Source organism: Cetorhinus maximus, chromosome 10 (genome assembly GCF_964194155.1).
Source record: "Cetorhinus maximus chromosome 10, sCetMax3.hap1.1, whole genome shotgun sequence".
NCBI lineage: Eukaryota > Metazoa > Chordata > Chondrichthyes > Lamniformes > Cetorhinidae > Cetorhinus > Cetorhinus maximus.
The window spans coordinates 6,701,247-6,724,239 of record NC_135888.1 but is presented as its reverse complement, the minus strand read 5'-3'; the positions used below and the strand labels follow the sequence as shown (position 1 = coordinate 6,724,239).

General features: G+C 43.8%; 1 protein-coding gene across 2 annotated transcripts in view; it reads right to left on the bottom strand.

The window, feature by feature from the left end:
- Positions 1-9,119, bottom strand: part of LOC144685421 (uncharacterized) — a 222,521-nt gene extending 213,402 nt beyond the window's left edge. For both annotated transcript variants that reach the window (XR_013577725.1, XM_078549884.1), the window contains exon 1: positions 8,884-9,119. Coding sequence is in view for 1 of the 2 variants with exons in the window: in XM_078549884.1 (XP_078406010.1) it covers positions 8,884-9,018 (135 nt within the window). In the remaining variant the exon portion in view is untranslated. The remainder of the gene's footprint in view (positions 1-8,883) is intronic.
- Positions 9,120-22,993: the final 13,874 nt, after the last annotated feature.

Genomic DNA, 22,993 nt, shown 5'->3' with positions numbered 1-22,993 from the left:
TTAGGAGCAGGAGTAGGTCACTTGGCCCGTCAAGCTTGCTCCGCCATTCAATGAGATCATGAGATCTCAGATCATGAAATCTGATTGTAACCTCAATTCCACATTCCTGCCTATCCCTGATAACCTTTCACCCAGTTGCTTATCATGAATCTATCTACCTCTGTTTTAAAAATATTCAAAGACACTACTTCCACCGCCATTTGAGGAAGAGAGTTCCAAAGACTTACGACCCTCTGAGAAAAAAAACATTCATCTCTGTCCTAAATAGGTGACCCCTTATTTTTAAACAATGGCCCCTAGTGCTAGATTCTCCCACGAGGAAACATCCTCTCCACATCGACCCTGTCAAGACCCCTCAGGATCTTGTATGTTTCAATCAGTCACCGCTTACTCTTCTAAATTCCAGAGTACACAAGCCTAGCCTGTCCTCCCTTTCCTCATAAGACAACCTGTCCAATCCAGGTATTAATTTAGTAAACCTTTTCTGAATTGCTTCCAACACATTTACATTCTTACTTAAATAAGGAGACTAATGCTGTACACAGCACTCCAGATATGGTCTCCTCAATGCCCTACATAACTGAAGCATAACTTCCCAGCTTTTGTATTCAATTCCCCTCACAATAAATGATAACATTCTATTAGCTTTCCTAATTACACAGTTAAACAGCTAACCAGATGAGGCGGCTCCAAAAATATCCCCATCCTCAATGATGTTGGAGCCCAGCCACACTCAATCAAACACTCCTTGATGTGGAGAGGATGTTTCCTCTTGTGGGAGGATCTAGTATGTCAGGAAGATATAATAATTTTCATAATGTTATTGGAATTTATTGTAGAGTAATGAAGAGTAGAGTGGAATCTGTGTCGATATGTGCAGATGTGTTAAGGTCTGGCCGTCCCCCCGTGAACCTCAGGGGTGCTAGAGTCTGAGTGCCAACTGTCAATCACGTCGGAGCTGGCCAAGGGGGTGAGCCCTGGCTGCTTGGACTGATTGCCTTGCAGCTCGAGGGCCACAACTCAGAAGTGCCCTGTCAGGTGCTCCTCAGCTGGGGTTGGCCAGGCTGCAATGGCGCTACATGTATGGAGTGGGCTAATCAATGCTCCTCTGTTGTTTCAGGAGAAAACTGTTCACAACAATATAGAAAGGTAGTGGACCGGCAGAGGCCCCGCTAGCCTCCTAATCCTTTCAAGGTATGAGCAAGATGCCCTGGAGCTTGAGACCCAGCACACCCCATGTGCAACCAGGCATGGAGAGGCGGGGGTGCCAGACGAAGGTAAGAGTGCAGTGCACAGAGGTGAAAATTTCGGCTTGCGCAACCAATCTAGTGTAGTCTCTTCATTGATATGAGCCTCGAACCTGGAGTCCCCATTGACCATTGGAAGACAAGGGCACCATGATGCAGATCTCTGTTGTCTCACCAGGCTGCCTGACATGCACAGTGACAGTGTGATGACTTTAACTAATGACATGTCCTTCTTCTCCCTTTTAGGTTCGTAGGCAGGCATTCAATCTCCAGACCCCGAAGGGCCAACCCTGGCACCAGAGGACCACCGAGTGTCATTTGCACTTGCATCACACCCACTCTCTGAAGCAGGCACCAGCACAGATACCAGCACCTCAGTGGGCATTAGAGCGGCGGCTAGTATATCGGTGCACATTGGCGAGGGCACTTCACAATCACTTGAGGTGCAGGCGAAGGCAGAGTGCCCAGGGTAACAGCAGTCAGAGGACTGCTGGGGCCCAGGATGATGCTCAGTCGAACGCTGATGATGAGCCTCTGGAGTCGTCCATTAGGCAGCAGATACTGGATGTCCAGCGAGATGTGCGGGAGGATCTGGCAGAGTTCCTTGAGGGTTTGCGTGCCATGGTCTCCCTGATGGAGGAGCCCATGTGGAGTGTGAGCACTGCGTTGACTGTCATAGCCGAGTGCAGTGCCTCCTCCGTTGAGAGAGTGGCGACTCTCATGTTCCTGGGGTTGCGCTTTGACTTGAAAGCCCTCACACAGGCACTGACCTCACGTGGTCAGTGTCAGTGTGGGACATGGATGAGGCACCCAGTATCCCTGCTAGCTACCCATTCATCAATGGTAAGCAGGGAGGTCCACAGCAACCTCACGTTGGCGCACGAGCTGCCTGTCATCTTGGCGGGCTCCTCTCAGGGCGCTCTGGATGAGGGCAGCAGCTCCTCCACCAGTGACTATGGCATCTGATGAGGCTGTGGCGACTGGGGAGATGCCAGTCATGGCACTGGCTGCTCCCTCCCAGGCGGGGCCAGCATAGGCTCCACTGGCCAGAGGACGACTGCCAAGGTCATAAAGGCCAACAAAACAGCAGAGTCAGCAGGCTGTCTCCAATGCCAGTGCCAGTGAGGAGGGAGTATCTAGACGTAGCATTCGCAAACATAAGTTAAAAGCACCATGAGCACAAGAGGGACAGGTCATGGGTGATTTTATGTTTATTTTTGTTAACTTTATGTATGCTGGTCCGATGTTATGAATACCAGAAACGTTTCTGTTAACATTTTTGAATTGTCTGAATGACATAAATTGTGTCTTTGTCTTAATGGCCTGAGTATGCTTCACCTTTTTATTTCATTGGTGCGGGGAATGCCAGTATGTAATACTGGACGTAGGTGGCCCTGAACTTTATTGCACAGGTACTGAGTGGACTCTGTGTTTAAATGAAAGGGTCCTTTCAGACATCTGGGATGAAGGCCTATGGTCCTCTCTACCACCGCCCTTATGGAGGCATGACTTGTATTGTAACGCTTCTCTGCCTCTGTTCTTGGGTGGCGGAGAGGCGTCACGAGTCATCTCTTCAATGGATAGCCCCTGTCACCCAGCAGCCATCCATCTAGTCGGGCTGGAGCACTGAAGAGCCTCGGTACCTAGGAGTGTCAGAGGATGTAAGCGTCATGGGAACTGCCAGGGTGCCTTGCACAGACTTGCAGGATTTGCATCCTGTGGTCACACACTATCTGCATGTTCATGGAGTAAATCCCTTCCAGTTGACGAAGGCACCTGGCTGACCCCGCTGGCACCTTGATGGCTACATGTGTGCAGTCGATGGCACCCTGGACGCGGGGGAACACAGCAATTGCTGCAAAGCCTCTGGCTTGCTCAGCCTGGCTGGCCTCGTCGGTACGGTAAAGAATAAAAGTCAGTACCTGCCTGAACAGAGCTCTGCCACCAGCTTTATGTGGACAGCTGATTGGGAAACTCCACACAGATCCCCCACTGAGCCCTGGAAAGAGCCGGAGGCACAGAAGGGTCACTGTGACCTTCAGAGTCACTGGCAGGGGGTGTCCACCCACACAGTTGGAGCTGATCTCAGGCCCAATCATTTGGAAAATGGAGGTCACACTCTCCCTTGAGCAGCGGAGCTTCCTTCGGCATTGCACCTTGGACATACTGAGGTAGCTGCATCACCACCTGTAAACCCTGGCAGCAGGATAATACTGTCTTCTGCAGCCCCTTCCGCATTGGGCTACCTGCTAGCTCTTCGCCCCTTGTGCCTGCACCTCTCCTCCTACCTTCCCTGGAAGTTGCATTGGGACACCTTGCCTCCTCTCCTTTCTGCCCCTCTCTTCCTCCTCAGCTGCAAACTCTCTCCAAAACTCCTGACTACTCACACTGGCAATGATGCTGATCTTTTTTATCTTGACCTTGGATGAGGTTTATGAAAACGTCAGCTGATGGTCTGCCCGTTATGCCCAGGCGACGAGCAAAAAATCGCACGGGCAAGAAGAAATCACAGTGAATTGGACTGTTAAGGGCCTTAAGTGGCCGCTTAATTAATGGCAGGCGCCGAGTGAAATATTGCGCGATGACATCGGGATGCTCACCCAACGTCATCGTGCACTATTTTACTCCTGTTTGGGTTGGGCACGTGCCCACCCGTGCGATGAAAAAGTCTGCCCTACATGTCTCACTGTTGCCTTAAAGGAGGTGTAACTGGGGTTTAGATTAATTGGAATTAGAAGTTATCATAGCAGTAATTTGTAGATCTATGTATGTGTTTAAAATCATTTCTTCTATTAATAAAGGTTTAATTTAGTTTAGTAAAAAACCTATAAGACTTGGTGGCCTTTTTACTGAATTCAAAGCCTGCATCTCGAAATATGTACAAATGGCAAATAATTGTGGTAGCTGCTTCAAGTTTCCCTTTGTGATTTGGGCAGCTTGGCATTTACCATCTGCCTGCCATAAGAAGTGCTAGAGGCCATTGTTTAAAAATGTTCCAATACAGCAATAAGCTGGCATCTATTCGGCAATATGGAATATTAGCCAAGTAAGTTATGTCCACAAAAAGTAGGGCAATCCAACCCACCCAATTAACACCCGATCAGTCTACTCTCTAAACTCAGCAGTTGTCGATGGCGCTATCAAGCAACACTGACTCAGCAACAACCTGCTCACTGATGCTCAGTTAGGGTTCTGCCAGGGTGACTCAGCTCCATACCTCATTATAGCCTTAGTCCGAACATGGACTGAAGAGCTGAATTCCAGAGGTGACGTGAGAGTGACTGACCTTGACATCAAGGTAGCACTTGATCAAGTGTGACATCAAGAAGGCCAAGCAAAATTGATGTCAATGGGAATCAGTGGGGGAAGCTTTAGGAAGATGGTTGAGGTTATTGGAGGCTAATCAGCTCAACTCCAAGACATTAATGTGGGAGATCCTCAGGGTAGTGTCCTCAGTCCAACCATCTACAGCTGTCTTATCAATTATCTTCTCACTGCCATAAAGTCAGAAGTGGAGATACTCGCTGATAACTGCACAGTGTTCAGTACCATTTACAACATCTCAGATACTGAAGCAATTACTGCCTGCATGCAGCAAGACCTGGACAACATTCAAGCCTGTGCTAATAAGTGGCAAGTAACTTCACACCACAAGTGACTGACCAACTCCAGCAAGAGAAAATCTAACCAATTTCCTTGACATTCATTACCATCACTGAATCCCTCACTGTCAACATCCTGGGGCTTACCATTGACTAGAAACTGGACCAGTCACATATTTTTAAAAATTCATTCACGGGATGCGGGCTTTGCTGGCTGAGCTAACGCTTATTGCCCATCCCTAATTGCCCTTGTAAAGATGGTGGTGAGCTGACCTCTTGGACCGCTGCAGTCCATGTGGTGTAGGTACACCCACAATGCTGTTAGGAAGGGAGTTCCAGGATTTTGACCCAGCGATAGTGAAGGAACAGCGATATATTTCCAAGTCAGGATGGTGTGACTTGGAGGGGAACTTCCAGGTGGTGGTGTTCCCATCTATCTGCAGCCCTTGTCCTTCTAGATGGTAGTGGTCATGGATTTGGAAGGTGCTGTCTAAGGAGCCTTGGTGAATTTCTGCAGTGCATCTTGTAGATGGTACACACTGATGCTACTGTGCGTCAGTGGTGGAAGGAGTGAATGTTTGTGGATGTGGTGCCAATCAAGGGGGCTGCTTTGTCCTGGATGGTGTCAAGCTTCTTGAGTGTTGTGAGAGCTGCATGCATCTAGGCAAGTGTAGAATATTCCATCACACTCCTGACTTGTGCACTGTAGATGGTGGACAGGCTTTGGGGAGTCAGGAGGTGAGTTCTCATTGCAGGATTCCTAGCCTCTGACCTGCTCTTGTAGCCACAGTATTTATATCGCTAGTCCAGTTCAGTTTCTGGTCAGTGGTAACCCCCAGGATGTTGATAGTGGGGGATTTAGTGATGGAAAATACTCTGGCCACAATAACGGGTCAGAGGCTCTGAACTGTGTGGAAAGTAACTCAACTCCTAACTCCTCAAAGCTTGTCAATGATATACAAGGCACAAGTCAGGAGTGCGATGGAATACACTCCACTTGCCTGGATGAGTACAACTCCAACAACGCTCAAGAAGCTCAACACCATCCAAGATAAAGCAGCCCACTTGACCTGGCCCCATCCACCACCTTAAACATTCATTCCCTCTACCAGTGGCAGCAATGTATACCATCTACAAAATGCACTGCAACAACTGGTCAAGCCAACTTTAACAGCATCTTCCAAACCTGCAACCTCTGCCATCTAGAAAGACAAGAGTAGTGGACACATAGGAACACCATCTCCTGAAAATTCCCCTTCAAGTCACTTACCATCCTGATTTGGAACTATATCATTATTCCTTCATTGTTGCTGGATCAACCTTCTGGAACTCCCTCCCCAACACTACTGTAGGTATACCTACACCAAGAAGATGGCTCGCCACTACCTTCTCAAGAGGAATTAGTTATGAGCAATAAAGCCTGGCCTTGCCAGCGATGCTCACATCCCAAGAACGAAAATAAGAAAAATCCCACCCGCCCTCAATGATTTGTTGGGAAACCTGGAAGTGGGATGCTAATGTCATGGTCAGAACAACCAAGTACCCAATCCATTACCAGCCTCCCTGCTCTATGCAGATCTGTTTACATAAAATTCTACCCGTAGAGTACATAAGGAATTCTAAACCTTTATAACTCACTGCTAAGCCACCAGCAGGAGTACTGTGTCCAATTCTGGGGACCACACTTTAGGAAGGATTTCAAGGACTTAAGACAGGATGCAGAGGAGAGTTACTAAAATGGTATCAGGCATGTGGGACTTCAGTTACGTGGAGATACCGGAGAGTGTGGAGTTGTTCTTAGAGCAGAGAAGGTTAAGGGATGGTTTAACAGAGGTATTCAAAATCATGAAAGTTTTTGATGAGTAAATAAACAGTAAATAAACAGAAGCTGTGGCCAGTGGCAGAAGGGTTGGTAACCAGAGAACACTGCAAAAGAGCCACTGGTGACATGAAAAGTAATGTTTTTGCACAGTAAGTTGTTGTGAGCTGGAATGCATTGCTTGAAATGATGGTGGAAGCAAATTCAATAAATCACTTTAAAAAGGAAATTGGATAAATTCTTAAAGGGGAAATATGTGCAGGGCTATGGAGAAAAGGCAGGAGAATGGCACTGTTTATAGTTCTTTCAAATAGCAAGCACAAGTGCCATGGGCCGAATGGCCTCCTTCAGTGCCTTACCATTCTATGAACTGCTGAAAACAATATTTATCCTGAAGAAATGTAAAGTACAAGAAACTTAATTGAAAGTTTACTTGTGCTGTCCTGCAAATAGAAGGAATGAGAATCTTACAAAAAAACCTAAGGTTTAAGAATCAAAAGCAAATATGGAATTTTTTTTATCTGGATCAAATGCATTTTAGAGCTTAAACATGTATGTTTAACTACCTAATATTTATGCATAGATAATAGTTTATTTGACATACTATTATCGAACACAATGTAATGTTTTTATGCCTTCAAAACAATGCATGTGAATGAATCCATCTACTGAATCTATGCTTCATAGTAGGGATAAAGATTGTTCTCAGTAATTGCTGTATTTTTTAACACATTCTATTCACCACATATATCACTTGGGCCTAGGAAAAGATTTGTCATTTTATGTTCACCATGCCTTTGAAATAAAAACTAAAATTTAATTCAAACTATTATGTGAACAGTCTTCCCAAAGTCCATTAAATCCTAAAATACTTAAGTTGTTGATATAATTTGATTCTGCAAACATAAATTAACATGAGGCAGCACTGGATAGTTTATAGTTCATTTTCTCTTGACACAGTTTATCTACTGGCTGAATTATCACACCATGGCTATAAAATTCAGTTCTGTGTCCACTTTAGCTGGCAATATGGAAGCTGGAGGCCCTCTAAATGGCATGTGTAGCACTTCTTGTACCACCCATGCTGTGTCCCATGTTTGGAAGGGCACTAACATGGGCATGCTCTGCATGTACTGGAGGCATGCAGAGTGAGGAGTTCATGGCATCATACAGTCTCTCCGGCTGATTTAATGCACGTTCTACCTCGTAAGTCCAGTTAATGCCCTCCCCAAATCACTCACAGCTGAATCTGCATTCAGCCTCATTAGGGACCCCCCCCCCCCAGCATTATTTAAAGGGTCAGCCACAGAAATTGCAGAGAAGGTGCTTTTGTCTTACTTATCCACTTGCAAAGTTTGTGGAAGTGCTGTGCTGGGCAATTGGGGGAGTTTTGATGCTTTGCTGGTTTTTGATTATTGTATTGCTGCACCCTGACAGGTATGGGGAATTTTGTGATTCCTCACAGAGAGGCTGCTGCAGTGATGGGAAGGTAGTTGCTGTTCTTCTTGGTCTGCAACGTGACAAGAAGATAGATGGAGCTGAAGCTGCAGAGAGAGCAGAGGAGGAGAGCTCTCCATGAAGGGTCTACCCATCAAAGGACTTCAGGGAGCACTTCTCATTCCTCTGCTTCAGTCAGGAGCAATGCTTGTAATTCACCAAGCAGCATTGTCTGAGGCACTTATGATTCACCAAGGTGGTCACGGAACTTCTTCAAAAATGGACCTGCAGCCTCAGTGGCCGTCGGGGTCAACATTGCCCTCAATTTCTACACAACCAGGTTCTTCCAGGCGGAAGCAGGCGACATTGCCAATATTTTATAGCTCGCCCCCACCCGAAAGATGATGGGAGGCCCTGTGCGTCAGGAGAGGAGATTTCCTGCCTTCTCTATAACCAGAGAAAAGCAGAAGGAGTGGGGTACATGGATTTGCCATTGGTGCTGGGAACCATCGGCTGAACACATGCCGGACAGATAAACGGAGATGTACAAAGGGGAAAACCTGCAGTTGGTGTGTAACCCTGGCCATGCCACCACGGCGGTGGGAGGCGCTATATAGATGCAAGTCTTTCAATTTTGCTGCAACTTACAAGACTAAAGTGCTGGCAAATAGATAAATGGCTCGCTTTCATGGACAGAGGGAACTTTACAGAAGGAGAGCGGTTCCAGCTGCGTGTGAGCTGAAGGCCTCTTGTCTGTTTCCTGGAGCCCGATTTATACCTTTTTATGCGGCGCTGCCGAATTCCCGCAAACACTGCTTCCACAGCTCAGTAACGTTCTCCGCCTCTTGTTAGGATCTGCGCAATTTTCCATCGGATTTTCTCTCTCCGGGGGGAAAGGGAAAGCTGTTCTCATTGAGTCCGAGCGGCGGGGGCGCCGAGCTCTCGCTCTCCGAAACAGGCCGATTGCTCCCCAAATGGTCCGTTGGCAGGTGCCGCTCGAGCGTGTTTCCCGTCGCCGTGGTAACCGCGCGCACTAACGGTCGCCCCGTTTTCATTGAGCGTTTGTTTATATTGGGGGGGGGGGGGGGGGGGGGGTTGGGGGAGGGGATTGAGTTTCATTGTCCGTCTCTCATGTGCAAAATCATCCGCGCATTTCCGTGGGCAGGTCAATTTATCTGTCGAAAATGTAAGTTTTCAATTTAGAACTGATATAAAAGAGCATTTGCGTGAGTTGTCAATGAGGTGATGGAGAGACACATCTTCTCCCCTCTCTCTCTCTCTCTCTCTCAGCTGTCAATGAGGTGATGGAAAGAGAGACACATCTTCTCCCCTCTTTCTCTCTCTCTCTCTCAGCTGTCAGTGAGGTGATGGAGAGAGACACATCTTCTCCCCTCTTTCTCTCTCTCTCTCTCTCTCAGCTGTCAATGAGGTGATGGAGAGAGAGAGACAAATCTTCTCCCCTCTCTCTCTCTCTCAGCTGTCAATGAGGTGATGGAGAGAGAGACACATCTTATCTCCTCTTTCTCTCTCTCTCTCTCAGCTGTCAATGAGGTGATGGGGAGAGACACATCTCCCCTCTTTCTTTCTCTCTCTCTCCCCCCTCTTTCTCCCTGTCACCCTCCCACTTTTTTTTGCCCCCGGTTTAGCTAAATCTGCCTGTCTTTCATCTTATATCACAAATGGCCATCACGTTTTTCAAATCGATCTGAGAAAAGTTGAACTGAAATTATATTCTTGTTTAACTGTTTGGAACATGGACGCACTCTGGCGCTATATTTTATTTTAGCTGGTATAAGAACTGGGAGGGAGGGGGGTGGAGAGGTGCAGGCAGGAAAGTGTAGTTGAGGTCGCCATCAGATCAGCCGTGATTTTACTGAATGGTGGAGCAGGTTCAAAGGGCTGAATGGCCTACTCCTGCTCTTAGTCTTACATTGATTGGGGAACAACAAATTATGCTTAATTTGGCATTTGGTGATGTGATATCTGACCTGACTATAAAAATAACTTTACGATAAGAATATTGTGAGAATCAGATCCCCTTGAGAGAAAGAGTTGGGTAAAATATTTGAAAATGAGCACCTGGAGGAGGAGTTAAGATTAAGTAATTCAGTTTCCATCTGTAATAAAATGAAATAAAGTAACTCCTAAGCAATCTTCTATAAAACAAAGGATCCGTGGATTAGTTAATACTACTAGTTTGAACTGATTTCCACGTTCATGGCTGCTTAAAATGTTAAAATTACTATTCATTGAAGAAAAATGAAAAATAGTATTTATTAACATTATCCCTTCAGACCAGTAACATGGACTTCTGAACTCCTTTAAGTATCTCGTTGGCCTTGCAAGGACCAATTGTTCAGCTATTTCAGCATGCCAAATGTATAACAATACAGTGATGTTACAAACAGGATTGGATATTTTCTCAGGAAGGGTGGTGTTAGTCACTTCCATCAGCAATTTAGAACTAGTTTTTACACGAGTTCACTACACCATTCTCTTCCAATGTTTCTTAACCGTTGTCCAGCTGGATGGGACTTCACTCACCTGGTTTCATTCTTATCCACCTAATTGTAGCCTGGAAATCAGTTGTGTTGTATGATGTTGTATGTGCCTGCATGCCATTGTAATATAAAGATGCTTGGCAGAGCAAGGGTTAACAAGGGACTGGAGAATAGCATCACCCATGGTATGATGTAGGGACTCACATGGTAATAGACTGAGAGAACAGTCTAGAAAGAGCACTCTAGAAAGAAGCAGCCTATCTGCATGGCAGCAGCACCATGCATGACATTAGCTGGGATTTGCACATAGTTAAAGAGAAACAATAAATGGTATGTTTAAACATAAACAAGTCTCAAGATCTTATCATTGAGACATCAAACGAACCCAAACCACAACATGGTGATCAGCAGCGGTATGAAAGGTGGCATTTAAATGATGAACCCAAAACAGAATCCCAAGGTATGAAAAACTGAAAGCAGCTGAAGCCTGACCAGAGAGACGTGCACTTAAGAAGAATTGAAGAAACAGTTGAAGAACTTACTTAATTGTTGAGGAATCCACTAGAATGAGTGGAGGTCCATTGCAAGACCCTGAGTCACACAGTGTGAAGAGCCTGGTCAGTTCATAAGATGGTGAGCAAAATTATAAAGAATTGCAAGATGCTGAGTGACACAAAGTCAAAGAGCCTGGTCAGTTCACAAGATGGTGATCAAAATTACAAAGAAGAAGCTGTACTTACATTGTAGAATAGGTGGTGGTCCCGGGGGCTCAGCAGATTGCAGAAGCTGGAAGACAGTTGCAAGGTTAAAAAAAAACCCTGCAAAAAAAGGTAGACAGAGCAGAGGAAAAACTGCAGAGTAAAAAGGGTAATTTGCAGAACACAGTTTTTTTAAAAAAAGGAAAAGCCTGCAGAGTTCAAGAGTCCCTGGCTTCTTGTACAGAGGAACAAATCACTGCTGTTTTAAAAGTTCCTGCAGAGTTCAAACAAAAAATAAGAGGCAGAACCTGCTGCAGTATTTTCTTTAAAAAGGTTAAAAAACATAGTCAGGGTCGCGAGGATCCTGTCGAACCCAAAAAAGCATGGGAAAATCACAGACAAAAAACTGACAGGCTGCAGACAGCCTGAGTGAAAAAATCGGTTACTGCATGGATAGCCTTAAAGGGGCGACAATATTTAAAGCTGTAACTATAAGAATAAAAAAAATAGCCATAGACTGAAAATTAGAAGAGCCAGACACATTTTGGATAAGGAAATGGCTAAACCAGGTACAAGAATGAGAGTCTTGGAGAGAACAATTTTTAGGTTACAGGAGAATTACAGAATTAACTAACAAATCAGGAAAAAGTGCAGGTTGATAAATTTTTTTTTTCATCTTTGGTTCGTTTGCTGGTGGAGTACTCAACAGCCAATGTATAGATCAATACTCAGCAACATTTGAGATACTAAAAGGCTTTGGTAAATATTTTAAACTTGAAGAGTTTAGTGCAGAAGAAAGAAATGGCTGAGAAGCAACTGAAAGTTTTAAAAATAGAGCTTTTTGAAAATGCTGACACAGTACCCAAGCTGCAAAAGCAGGTGGCAGTGTGGAGTGAGCAGATGGCCATGAATGAAGGAAAGCTATCTCGGGTAACTCAAAATAAGCAAAGCATGCAAAAAGTAAATGAGGCTGTTCTACAGGAAAATGTTCGCATCAGAACTGAACTGGAAGATTTGAAGCACAAGATTCAAGCTGAGCATATACTTCTGAAAACACAATAAACTGAAGTCTTCAATGAACCTAGCTGTTTGAGACATGAACAAACAAATTGCAGAAACGACACAAAGGCATCAGGAGGAAATAATGACCCTCAATTCCATTGTTGGCAAATCAAAGCAGGAGTTGAGAAAACTCAATCAGATGTACAACCAGGTGGAAAAGGTATGCAAAGAAGTTGCACCCCTGAAATACTCCTTGAAGAATCAATATGTAGCCATGGAAAAACATGAGGAGCTAAGAAGGATGTTGAATATTATTTCAGAAAAAGCTGCTTTGAAATTATCAGTAGCAATGAAATGATGCACTGAAGCCCAGAATGAGTTGGCAAGAGGTCAACAAGAAAATAAACAATTGAAAGAAAAGTTGCTTGTCCTTCAAGATCAAATGCAAAAGGGAGCATAACCATTCAGTAATATGAAGAAATTAAGACAGTTTTGAACAGCCGAAGAAGCTCGGGAGACTCTGCTGAGTTAACGGAAAACTCAAGATGAAGCAAGCGAGCTTTGCAAAGGAAAGGAAAACCTGTTGAAAGACCTTCACATGCTACAAGAATCTCATAGGTCAAAGTTTATTCTTCAGGAAAATTACAAAGAGAAGCAAAATGAATTTAACATCACTCTGAACAAGCTGAAGAACCAGTTGGCAGAGGAGACTCAGCAATGTTCCATATTCCAGGAGGAAGCTGAAAGCTACAAGAAAAAGATTGAAGAGCTGAAGAACCAGCTGAATGAAAACAAGAAGGCAGTGAAAGGAAAAAGTGTCAAACTTTCCAAGCTGCCGCCACAGAAAGAAAAGACAGAAATAAGTTTGGAAAATGTAAATCCGATATTGAAGCTCAAGGAACTAGAAGAAAAAGCACTGGATGTCTCCGACATGCTGTGAACCATTGAGCTGAATGAAAATATTCATAAGCTTGCAAAATGATTTGAAAATAAAACAGCAAACAAATGTTTGGCTGAAATTGTGAAACAAGTGGGAAGGAAGGTTCCATTTGTGAAACGTATATGTCCAGCGAGAACATGGTGGACACCATGGAAAAAGAAAATTCAAGTGTACTCTAGGAATGAATGGAGTGCACATTCCCTTCAGAAGGACCAGGACAATCCCTGTTATCGCATGGCGGATGGTAAATGCTGAGCTGCTCAAATCCCAGAGGGAAACTTGAACAGCTGCCAAAACGTTTTTGCAATTTGTATAGTATGAGGAGCGGTTCTGAAATCAGGAAATAATTTCCCCAACTACTTGTGATGATTTTATAGTGAGGTAAACATTTATTTAAAGAGTAAAGGAAGGAAAAAAACACAATTACATTTAAACACAAGAATGGCTTCACACAGTAAATAGTACTTTAAAACAGTTCCACAAATCTTAACTTAACTACCCTCAGAGCTAACCTTTCCCTTTTCTGTTCAACAACTATCATTATAGATTTTAAAATCTATAGAAGTCCAGTAATTTTACCACACAGTGCTTTTTCCTTGGGGTATCCTCTGAGGCTGACAGCAACTGGTTATGTCAGTCTGGCCTAGTTCACACTGTCTACTGGGAGTTCTGACCAGCTACCCTGCTGTCTTCTGGGATATCTAAGCAGCTACTCCTTCACACAGGCTTCAGTATTTCCTTAAATACGTTCCTTCCCTTTGCTCTCTCTATTGTTTCCACAGTCTCTTTAGAAATGCTTTCTTCCCAGAATTGATTAAATCGTTCTTTACTTGAGCTCTTAGACTTGTAAAAAACAAACTTACCCTATCTTTACCTCACTTCCACCTTTGAAGTAAAACAACTCAATTCAAACTATTCCTGTTGTTGCTTTATGTAAAACTCTGATTGAAGTCCCTCTTGGTTCAGTAACATATCAAAACCACTTCTTACTGTTGACTTTAGACCCTTGCTGTTGCTCTAACTCTTAATCCAATTACAACCTGACTTCTGGTACAGAAGAAAATATGCCAGGGTTATTACCAGAAGAAAAATATTACAATTTCTTGTTTTCTTCATAATCCCACAGTGTCTGAAAAAAGCAGACGAGTTATTAATAAAGAAAAATGCAACTTGAGGAGCGTAAAAAGCAAATCAAATGGAGATAACAAATACTAGAAATACAGAGTACTATTACCATTCCTCCAAATGTGGCAGACCGAGATGTGGAAGAACTGTCAAGCCCCAAGACCATCCGAATTTATATAGTCAGAGACTTGGGGTGGGGGAAGGAAAGCAAGTAAAGATTGCACTACAAGTAGTTATACTCCATTGGGAGAGAGGAAAATTTCCTTTTGTGAAGAAAGGGGAATGTTGCATGTGGCTGCATGCCATTGTAATGTAAAGGTGCTCAACAGAGCAAAGGTTAATGTGGGACTGGAGAATAGCACCGTCCACTATGATGTATAGAGTCACATGGTAATAGACTGAGAGAACAGTCTAGAAAGAACACTAGAAAGAAACAGCCTACATGCATGGCAGCAGGACCATGCATGACATTAATGGGACCTGTACATAGTTAAAGATTAACAATATATGGTTCATGTTTAAACATACAAGCCTCAAGATCACATCATTGAGACATCAAACGAACCTATAACACAACAAGTTGCAATGGCCTCTTTCCCTGCTCCTGCACCATTGCCTCAGATATCTCTCAAGGACCTGTCCTTGGCCACCTCCTATTTCTCATTTGCTTGCTACCCCTTGGCGAGATCACCTGAGAACACTTGTATTAGTTTTCACACATGTGCTGATGACACCCATCTCTACCTCACCACCACCTGTGTTGACTTTTCCACTGTCTCTAAATTATCAGACTGTCTGATATGCAATACTGAAAATTATTACACGTAGAGTTTGAATATTACAAGTGATAGCTTTAATATTTAATGAGGGCCCCTGCTGTGGAAAAAATAAGTCACATATTGATAAACATTGCAGTCTATACTGACTAGTAGCAATTAAATTGTTCAGCATCTGTACTGATTTCTTCATCTGGTCATGTGATTTGATCTACGTGACAACTGTTGCCATAATGATTGTACTGCTTATGCTGTCATGTGATGAAAGTTTTGTCAACTACTCTACAACAGCACTAATTTGTATTTAATTCCATGGGGAGCCCCTCAACCTACCATTCCCCAAAATTATACCAGAGAATGTGTTTATTTAAACAAATCCTCAATAATCTAAAACCAATTTTTCCTAAATTTTTAGCCTCGATTTGCTGCTTTGTTTTAAACACTAAACACAAAGCTGCCATCAGTGCAGCCCATCACTCACTGAATCAGCACAGCTCATAACATACCAGTTATTGGAAACCATTCTTTCACCAGATATTACCAACCGTGGTGTTTCCAACATTAGAATATAGTTGATGATAATGAGGGACCCTTGCAACCGCTGCAGTCCGTTAACTGCTAAGTTTAGTCTTATGTCTTTCTTTGTTTTTCCTCAAAGTTGTGGCTATCAACTCTGTGCTATCATGCTCAAAAACATAAAATGATTTTATTAAAAATAAAGTGAAAATACGTAGTCTAATGATAAACTTAAACTCCTGGCTGTTTTTTTGGATTCACCCTATTAATGTTTGTGCCTTGATATATGTGCTACATTGATCCTTGATATGCAAAAAAAAAACTCATTGCCTCTTAATTTTTTTGAGAGGGTGGTGGTGGGAAGGAGGAGAAATCAAGTGGCATTATGTCAGTTATATTCCTGCCAAGAGATAAGATTGAAAAGGCCTTCCCCAAGGAAGGGTCGTAAACCTGAAAAATCAACTGATTCCTATTTCTCCACAGATGTTGCCTGACCTCCTGAGCATTTCCATCTTCTTCTGTTTTTGTTTTCCGATTTCCAGCATCTATTTACTAATTGTTTATAGTCAAAAAGTAACATGGTTATCCTTTCAATCCACAGGGGGGTGCTGTTGTAACTGTCAACAAACAAAACTCTGAAAATGACCTCACCTCATACATTGACAAAATTAGTGATCCATTGAAATAAGTTATTTCATATAATCTTGAAAATAGATATGCTAATAGATAAATGTAACCCATATAAATACCACAGATAAAAGTTCTTTTACACATTGATTGATCCTGGCTGAATGCACTGCTTCATTTCTGCACTGAGATAAGACTTTCTTAATCATTGTAGTGGTGTATGCATTAAGTCCACAGTTGTTTAATGTAGGCAGTCCTAAACTAAAGTCCTAAAGTTTACTTTTAGTCCATCATTTTCAATTTTCATCTTGTTACCACAACGCATTTGATTAATTTTTACATCATGCTCAAAAACAGAAAATTAATGATTTTATTAAAAATAAAGTGAAAATACTTAATCTAATGACAAACTTAAACTTCTGGTTGTTTTTTGGCTTCACCCCATTGATCCTCGATATGCAAAGAAAACCTCATTATTTCTTAATTTTTTTGAGAGGGTGGTGATGGGAAGGAGGAGAAATCAAGTGGCATTATGTCAGTTGTATTCCTGCCAAGAGATAAGATAAGGGTTACTCCTGAGGAAGGGAGCAACAGCGTGAGGTATGTTGATCCTCTGTCCATCTGAAACTCGCTGGAGGTTGCCCAAACTCATTTAACTCAGCATCTTTCCAAACATCAGAGCATAGCCTTTATCAATCCAAGTTGGATTCAAACCTGGATCCAGAAGGTGAAAGGACAATGTACTAACTCATTGTAGTTACCAGCAACTCCAAACTTTCTTTCCCTCTCTTTATTTTTTCCAGATCTAGTTTGACACTAATTCATCCTATTTACTTCTCCATTCTGATTCTTCCTCTATCCTTAGATCCAGCTCACAGTGAGATGCCCTGCTGCGCAAATTCTGATCCATTATCTTTCATTTGCAAGGTTTATCTGTTTGGGAAGAAAATGAATGAGTTTACATTCAAAAGCCTGAAATGATAAAATACAGCTATTTTTTAAGATCAGCTTTTGCTTCTGGAAGTTTGTGCTGCTTGTTATCCAGGTTCAGTGATGCCATAAACAGCAATTTCCAGCAGTCAACTGAAAGGCAAGGTCAGATTACAAGATTAACTCTTCAATTTCTTAATTTATGAAGTATATTGTTTCAAACGTATGTGAGGAGTTGAGTGAGGTTTTGCACTTGTGGCAGCTGCTTTTACGGGCACTAGAACATGTACTCTCTGGTCTTGCACAGAAGGACTAAACCTGATCATGGGGAAATTCTAAATCAATCAATGTTATAAATGTTTTAAAGGTACCATATGATTTGGCTTCATTAAGAGAATTCCATGTAAACTGTGAACTATTCCCAAAGGATTCCTTTTAATAGTTTTCGGAACATTGGCTTAATTTAGTTGTCACAACAGCAAATTACTAATGATCTTTTCAGTTTGCAGTTCAATTAGTTGTGAAATATTTCTTGCAATGTTTGTAATCTGATGTTTTAGTCCATTTGGCGGTCAGCCTTTATTTCCTGAGTGATAACTTCTAATTTTCTATTAACAGATAAAGATACAAACAAAACTTTTGAGAAGTACAAAACGCTTGAGATGCATTTTTATTAATTACATTTCTATTCTTTCTGCTGCTACTCTTTAAAATGCCCTGGGGTGTTAAAGGCATATGTATGTATGTATCTACATACGTATGTGTAAATGTGTATATATGTGTATAATTGGTATAATTATCAATATCAGTGAAGCACTGGTAGCTTCCCATATAAGCTCAGTGGCAGCGTCTTACAGGGCTATGGGATTCCAGCACAAGAGATAAATATTATCGCATCTCCGTGAACTAACGGAATCGAGCTTTAGCAATTTGTGAGGAGCTTCTTTTTTTATTTATTCATTCATGGGATGTGGGCATCGCTGGCTAGACCAGCATATATTGACCATCCCTAATTGCCCTTGAGAAGGTGATGGTGAGCTGCCTTCTTTAACTGCTGCAGTCCATGTGGTGTAGGCCCACCCACAGTGGCGTGAGGAAGGGAGTTCCAAGATTTTGACCCGGCGATAGTGAAGGAACGGTGATATAGTTCCAAGTCAGGATGGTGTGTAGCTGGGAGGGAAACTTGCAGGTGGTGTTGTTCCTATGCATCTACTGCCCTTGTCATTGGTGGTTAGAGGTTGTGGTTTGGAAAGTGCTGTCAAAGGAACTTTGGTGAGTTATTGCAATGCACCTTGTATATGGTACACACTGTTGCCACTGTGCATCAGTGATGGAGGGAGTGAATGCTTAAGGTGGTGGATGGGATGCCAATTAAATGGGCTTCTGTGTCCTGGATAGTGTTGAGCTTCTTGAGTGTTGTTGGAGCTCATCCAGGCAAGTGGAGAGTATTCCATTACACTCCTGAATTGTGCCTTGCAGATGGTGGACAGGCTTTGTGGAGTCAGGAGGTGAGTTACTTGCTGCAGAATTTTCCCATATGGAGACTAAGTGTGATGGCGGGCAGGTTAGGTTAAGAAACTTTGACATCACTTCTCGGTCATGGGTGTTCAATCACTGTATATATCATGAACCTTTGTAAATACATTTGTTGCTCATGAGAATGTCTCGTCATTTGAAAGCATTGTGCAAATGCATCTGTGCGCCCTCTTGCTGCGCGGGTGAGCCATGCTCCCACTCAGGGTTTGCCTTCCTTTATGAGCCTCACATTCATGTGATGTGCAGCTGAGTCATGTTAGTTATTCAACCTTGTGTTATGTCAGGGAGATGTGTCAAACTCTTTACTGGAAGTGCCTGTAAAATGCTTTAGTAGTCTACTCCTTACAAGACAGCATGGAGTTAGATGTGCTCAAAAGCCTTGAAAGTTTAGCCGTAATTGTTTCTCAAAATGATATGGCTGCTTTCATTGGTAGTGTCAAAGCACAAGACCTGCTGCCATGATGGTCTCTCCAACCATGCGTGCATCTCAATGTGCGATAAAAGTTTCTCATTAAGGTGGTGACGACTGCATCAAGCCCTTTGACGCAGCATTTGCGTTGTTGTGTGGACTTTTACTTCCTAGAGCACACGGATACAGATTTCGCAGTTGACCTTCCCAAAGTTTAGGGCCTGGTGAATAATGAGGGTTGAAGGTGTAAGTCCGAATGCTGAACTTGCTCTCGTTATTATTGGTTGTAAAGGCCTTTCAGTGCACTGGCATGGCTCTAAGGGACAGAAGTAATGTGGCTGTGTCCCGTTGCCTACACCTTATTCCTCCTAGAATCTTGTGGCTATTTGTGTGGTATGGGCATGTCTTACACATCGTGCTTCTTCAATGGCATCCTCATGTGGAAGCTGATACTCATGTTCCTCTTCAGGTTCCTGTCTCCCTGCTCTTCATCGTCCGAGGAGTTCTCCTCCATGTCTCCCTCTGGCAAGGGATCCCCATTCTGAAGGGCACAACAGACCATGATTATGCGGGACACCCTCTGTGGAGAGTACTGCAGAGTCCCACCTGAGTGGTCCAAACATCGGAAGCACATTTCAGGATGCCACTGGTCTGCTCGATGATGGATGTGTCAACCTATGCACCACATTGTATCTCTCCTCCGAGGCACTCTGAGAACAATGTATGGGTGTTGTGAGTCATCGTTTGAGCAGGTACCCCTTATCCCAAGCAGCCCACCTTGTAATTGCTGAGGCCCTTCGAATATGTGAGGCACTTGGGAATGACTCAGGATGTATGAGTCATGGGAACTCCCAGGATATCTGGCACAAACGTACATGATGTACACTTATGATTGCGTACCTGTTGAATATTCAGGGAGTGGAATCCTTTCCTGTTAATTAACATCAGGGGCTGCTCCATTGGAGCTCTCAGAGCCACATGTGTGCAATCAATTGTACACTGTACTCTAGGGAAGCCTGAGACAGCTGCAAACCCTAGAAATCTAGCAGCCTGAACTTCACATAATGATGAGCCTCGTTGTCGAGGGCATCTGCCACCTCCTTGATACATTTATGTGCTGAGGACTGTGAGATGCCGCATAGGTCCCCTGTGGATCCCTGGAATGATCAGCAGGCAAAAAAATTGAGCGCAGTGTGACCTTCAGGGGCACTGGCAGGGGATGGCCTCCCTGTCCATAGGGCGTTAAATCCTCCCACAGAATGTGGCAGATGTGATTCACCACATCTCTCGACAAGCGCAGACATGTGCAGCATTGACTTTCACTCATCTTCAGATAGGGAAGGCTTCTTTGGTAGACCCTCGGTTGTGTGAGTTGCCTCCATGGGATGGGCCTAACCTCCTTATCCTCTGGGTGTTGCTGGGGCTCCCCTGGACCATGGACCTCAGGCTGGGCCTCCACTCAAAGCTGCGCTAGATGGTGCTGGGTCCTTCTCCTCCTCAATCAGATCACTGTCATCAAGAAGGCAGCATTGAGCGCAGGCTCCATTATTCAGTCGTCCTTCTCACTATGAACTGATAGATGCAACAGATTAATGAATGCAGGGCAAATATAGTAGACCTCCCACTTGCAAACAGAAAGCCAAAGTCATGCCCTAGAGCTGCGTTGGCGCTTCTAGCTTTTCGCTGGTACAGCCTTGCAGCTGAGACGCACTCTTACAGATCTAGGTGACCAAGATGCCAACCCTGATACTTGAAAGAAGTTTGGATGCATTCATGTAATGTATCACCTTACTAAAAGCACTCCTGCAATCTCTGATCTGGTATGCTGATCAAGCTCAACTTGCACTTCAGCAATGACTGGATGCCCGTTATCCATGCCAATTTGAGAAAGCACAATAGAGACTTTCGTTGATGATCTAGCAGATATGCAGCAGCTAGGCTTTCTTAATGGTTGCCTGCATTTTCCATTCTCATATAATTCTCTGTTAATGGTCAAATGGAGCAACTGTATTGTGAAGTCAATGACCCATGCAGTCTCTCGTTAAAGTGCACCTGAAGACAATGGCTCCAATTGCACCTTCTCAAGGAAGTCTTCCTCTTTTCTCTCAGCTCTGACTCTATTTCAGTGTTGTGACTCTAAGCAGTTTGAGGGTGCCCCATGAAGGGGACCCTTAGTCCAGCCGTGGGCTCCTCCTACACTGCCTCGGACTCTTCCTTTGCAGATTCTTTTCCAGTTTCGATTTAAAACTGTGCAACAACTTTGGGGTTTCAAGATGGTGGTGCTGCATTTTAATTTTGAGACCAGCTCCGACCCTCCCCTGTCAGTGTTCAGGTCCCTCCAATCTTCCTGGAACCTCATGATATGCAGGTAGAACTCCCTCCGGTTATTCTCCAGCCTGCTCCAGTAACCCTGGATCCCATTGTAATAGTGGTGGACATTCCAGCCCTCCCTGCTGAACCCATCACTGTTTATCTCTTGGTCCATGTGGACCTCACTCCTTCCCACCTCGAGGCTGTGTGCATGGTCACATACAGAGGAGAATCTCCCCAGGAGAGCTTCGAATACACCCCCACCTTATTATGATTTCTCCATTTACAGGTTACAGATGCCTCTCCTAACCATGATCATTCCACCTGCAGCCCAATACTGAGCCAGCCAACCCCATCATCACCGACTATAAGACTACGAACAAGCCCTGCACGCCAAACTGTGCCTTATCCCAGTTGAGCACATAGGCCTTACCCCTCCCAGGAGCAGAACTACAATGTGCGTGCCATGCATTGCCCTGTAGCATGACTCATAAAGCCCCAGGACAGCCTTTAATCTCTCACCCTTACTATGAGATCCACAGAACCCAGGACTGCCTTTAATTTCTCACCTTGACCTCTAGACCTCAGACCATGGACTATGGCTGTCTTTCAATGAGCTCTCCAGTCCCTTCATGACTGATCAGAACACTGTCTCCCTTCTCCGCCACCCCTCCCAAGAGCCTCTGTGTAACCTGTCCCTTATATGTAAGTCTTTCCCCTTCCCCGTCTGCATGAGTGTCTGTGCAATCTGTCTCTCATGTGCAAGCAGCCTGCAATGTATTGCCATTCCTCCTCTTTTATAGGGACTATGCCTTTAAAGAAAGGTTGCCTGGAGCATGCGGTTGCTTTCCAATGTTATTCGGCCCCTGGAAAGAGCAAAGGACACCTGCACTGAAATGGAGTCCAGGGCTGCATGGGAGTCAATTGTGGCCATGCTACAATCATGGAAATTAGTTGGGTAGATGAATTTTGTGACTTACGCACCTCGTTTCCAACGGGCATGGGCATGCTGTGAATCATGGCCCCGAGCCTAAATATTAGAGCGAATGAATTTTGTGCCCAGTATCTTCTTAGTAATTAAGGTAGTTTATATATTCAGGATGTGAGCATATGTATTAGGATGACACTTCACTGCAGTACTGAGGGAGTGCTTCATTTCTGGAGGTGCCATCCTTGTGGATAACATGTTAAAGTAAAGCCTCATCTGTCTCTGCAAATGAGTATTAAAGATCCATATCAAGATTCAAAAATGAAGGGAGTCTTCCCTGTGTTACTGGCAACCTTCCTTCTAAGTTTGTGCCCATGCACAAACATGCACCAATTGTGAAGGTACTGCACAGGCTGCACACAAGTTGTTGTTTAATATGCCACACGTGCGTTGTTGCACATTTAAAGCTGTCACACATTGAAATAAACAGGTCACGCACAACAACGAAAATTTAGAGGGATCATGTTGGTGACTGGCCAAAATAGCTTTCTCAACCAATAGCAACAAAACAGATAAATAGGTCATTCATT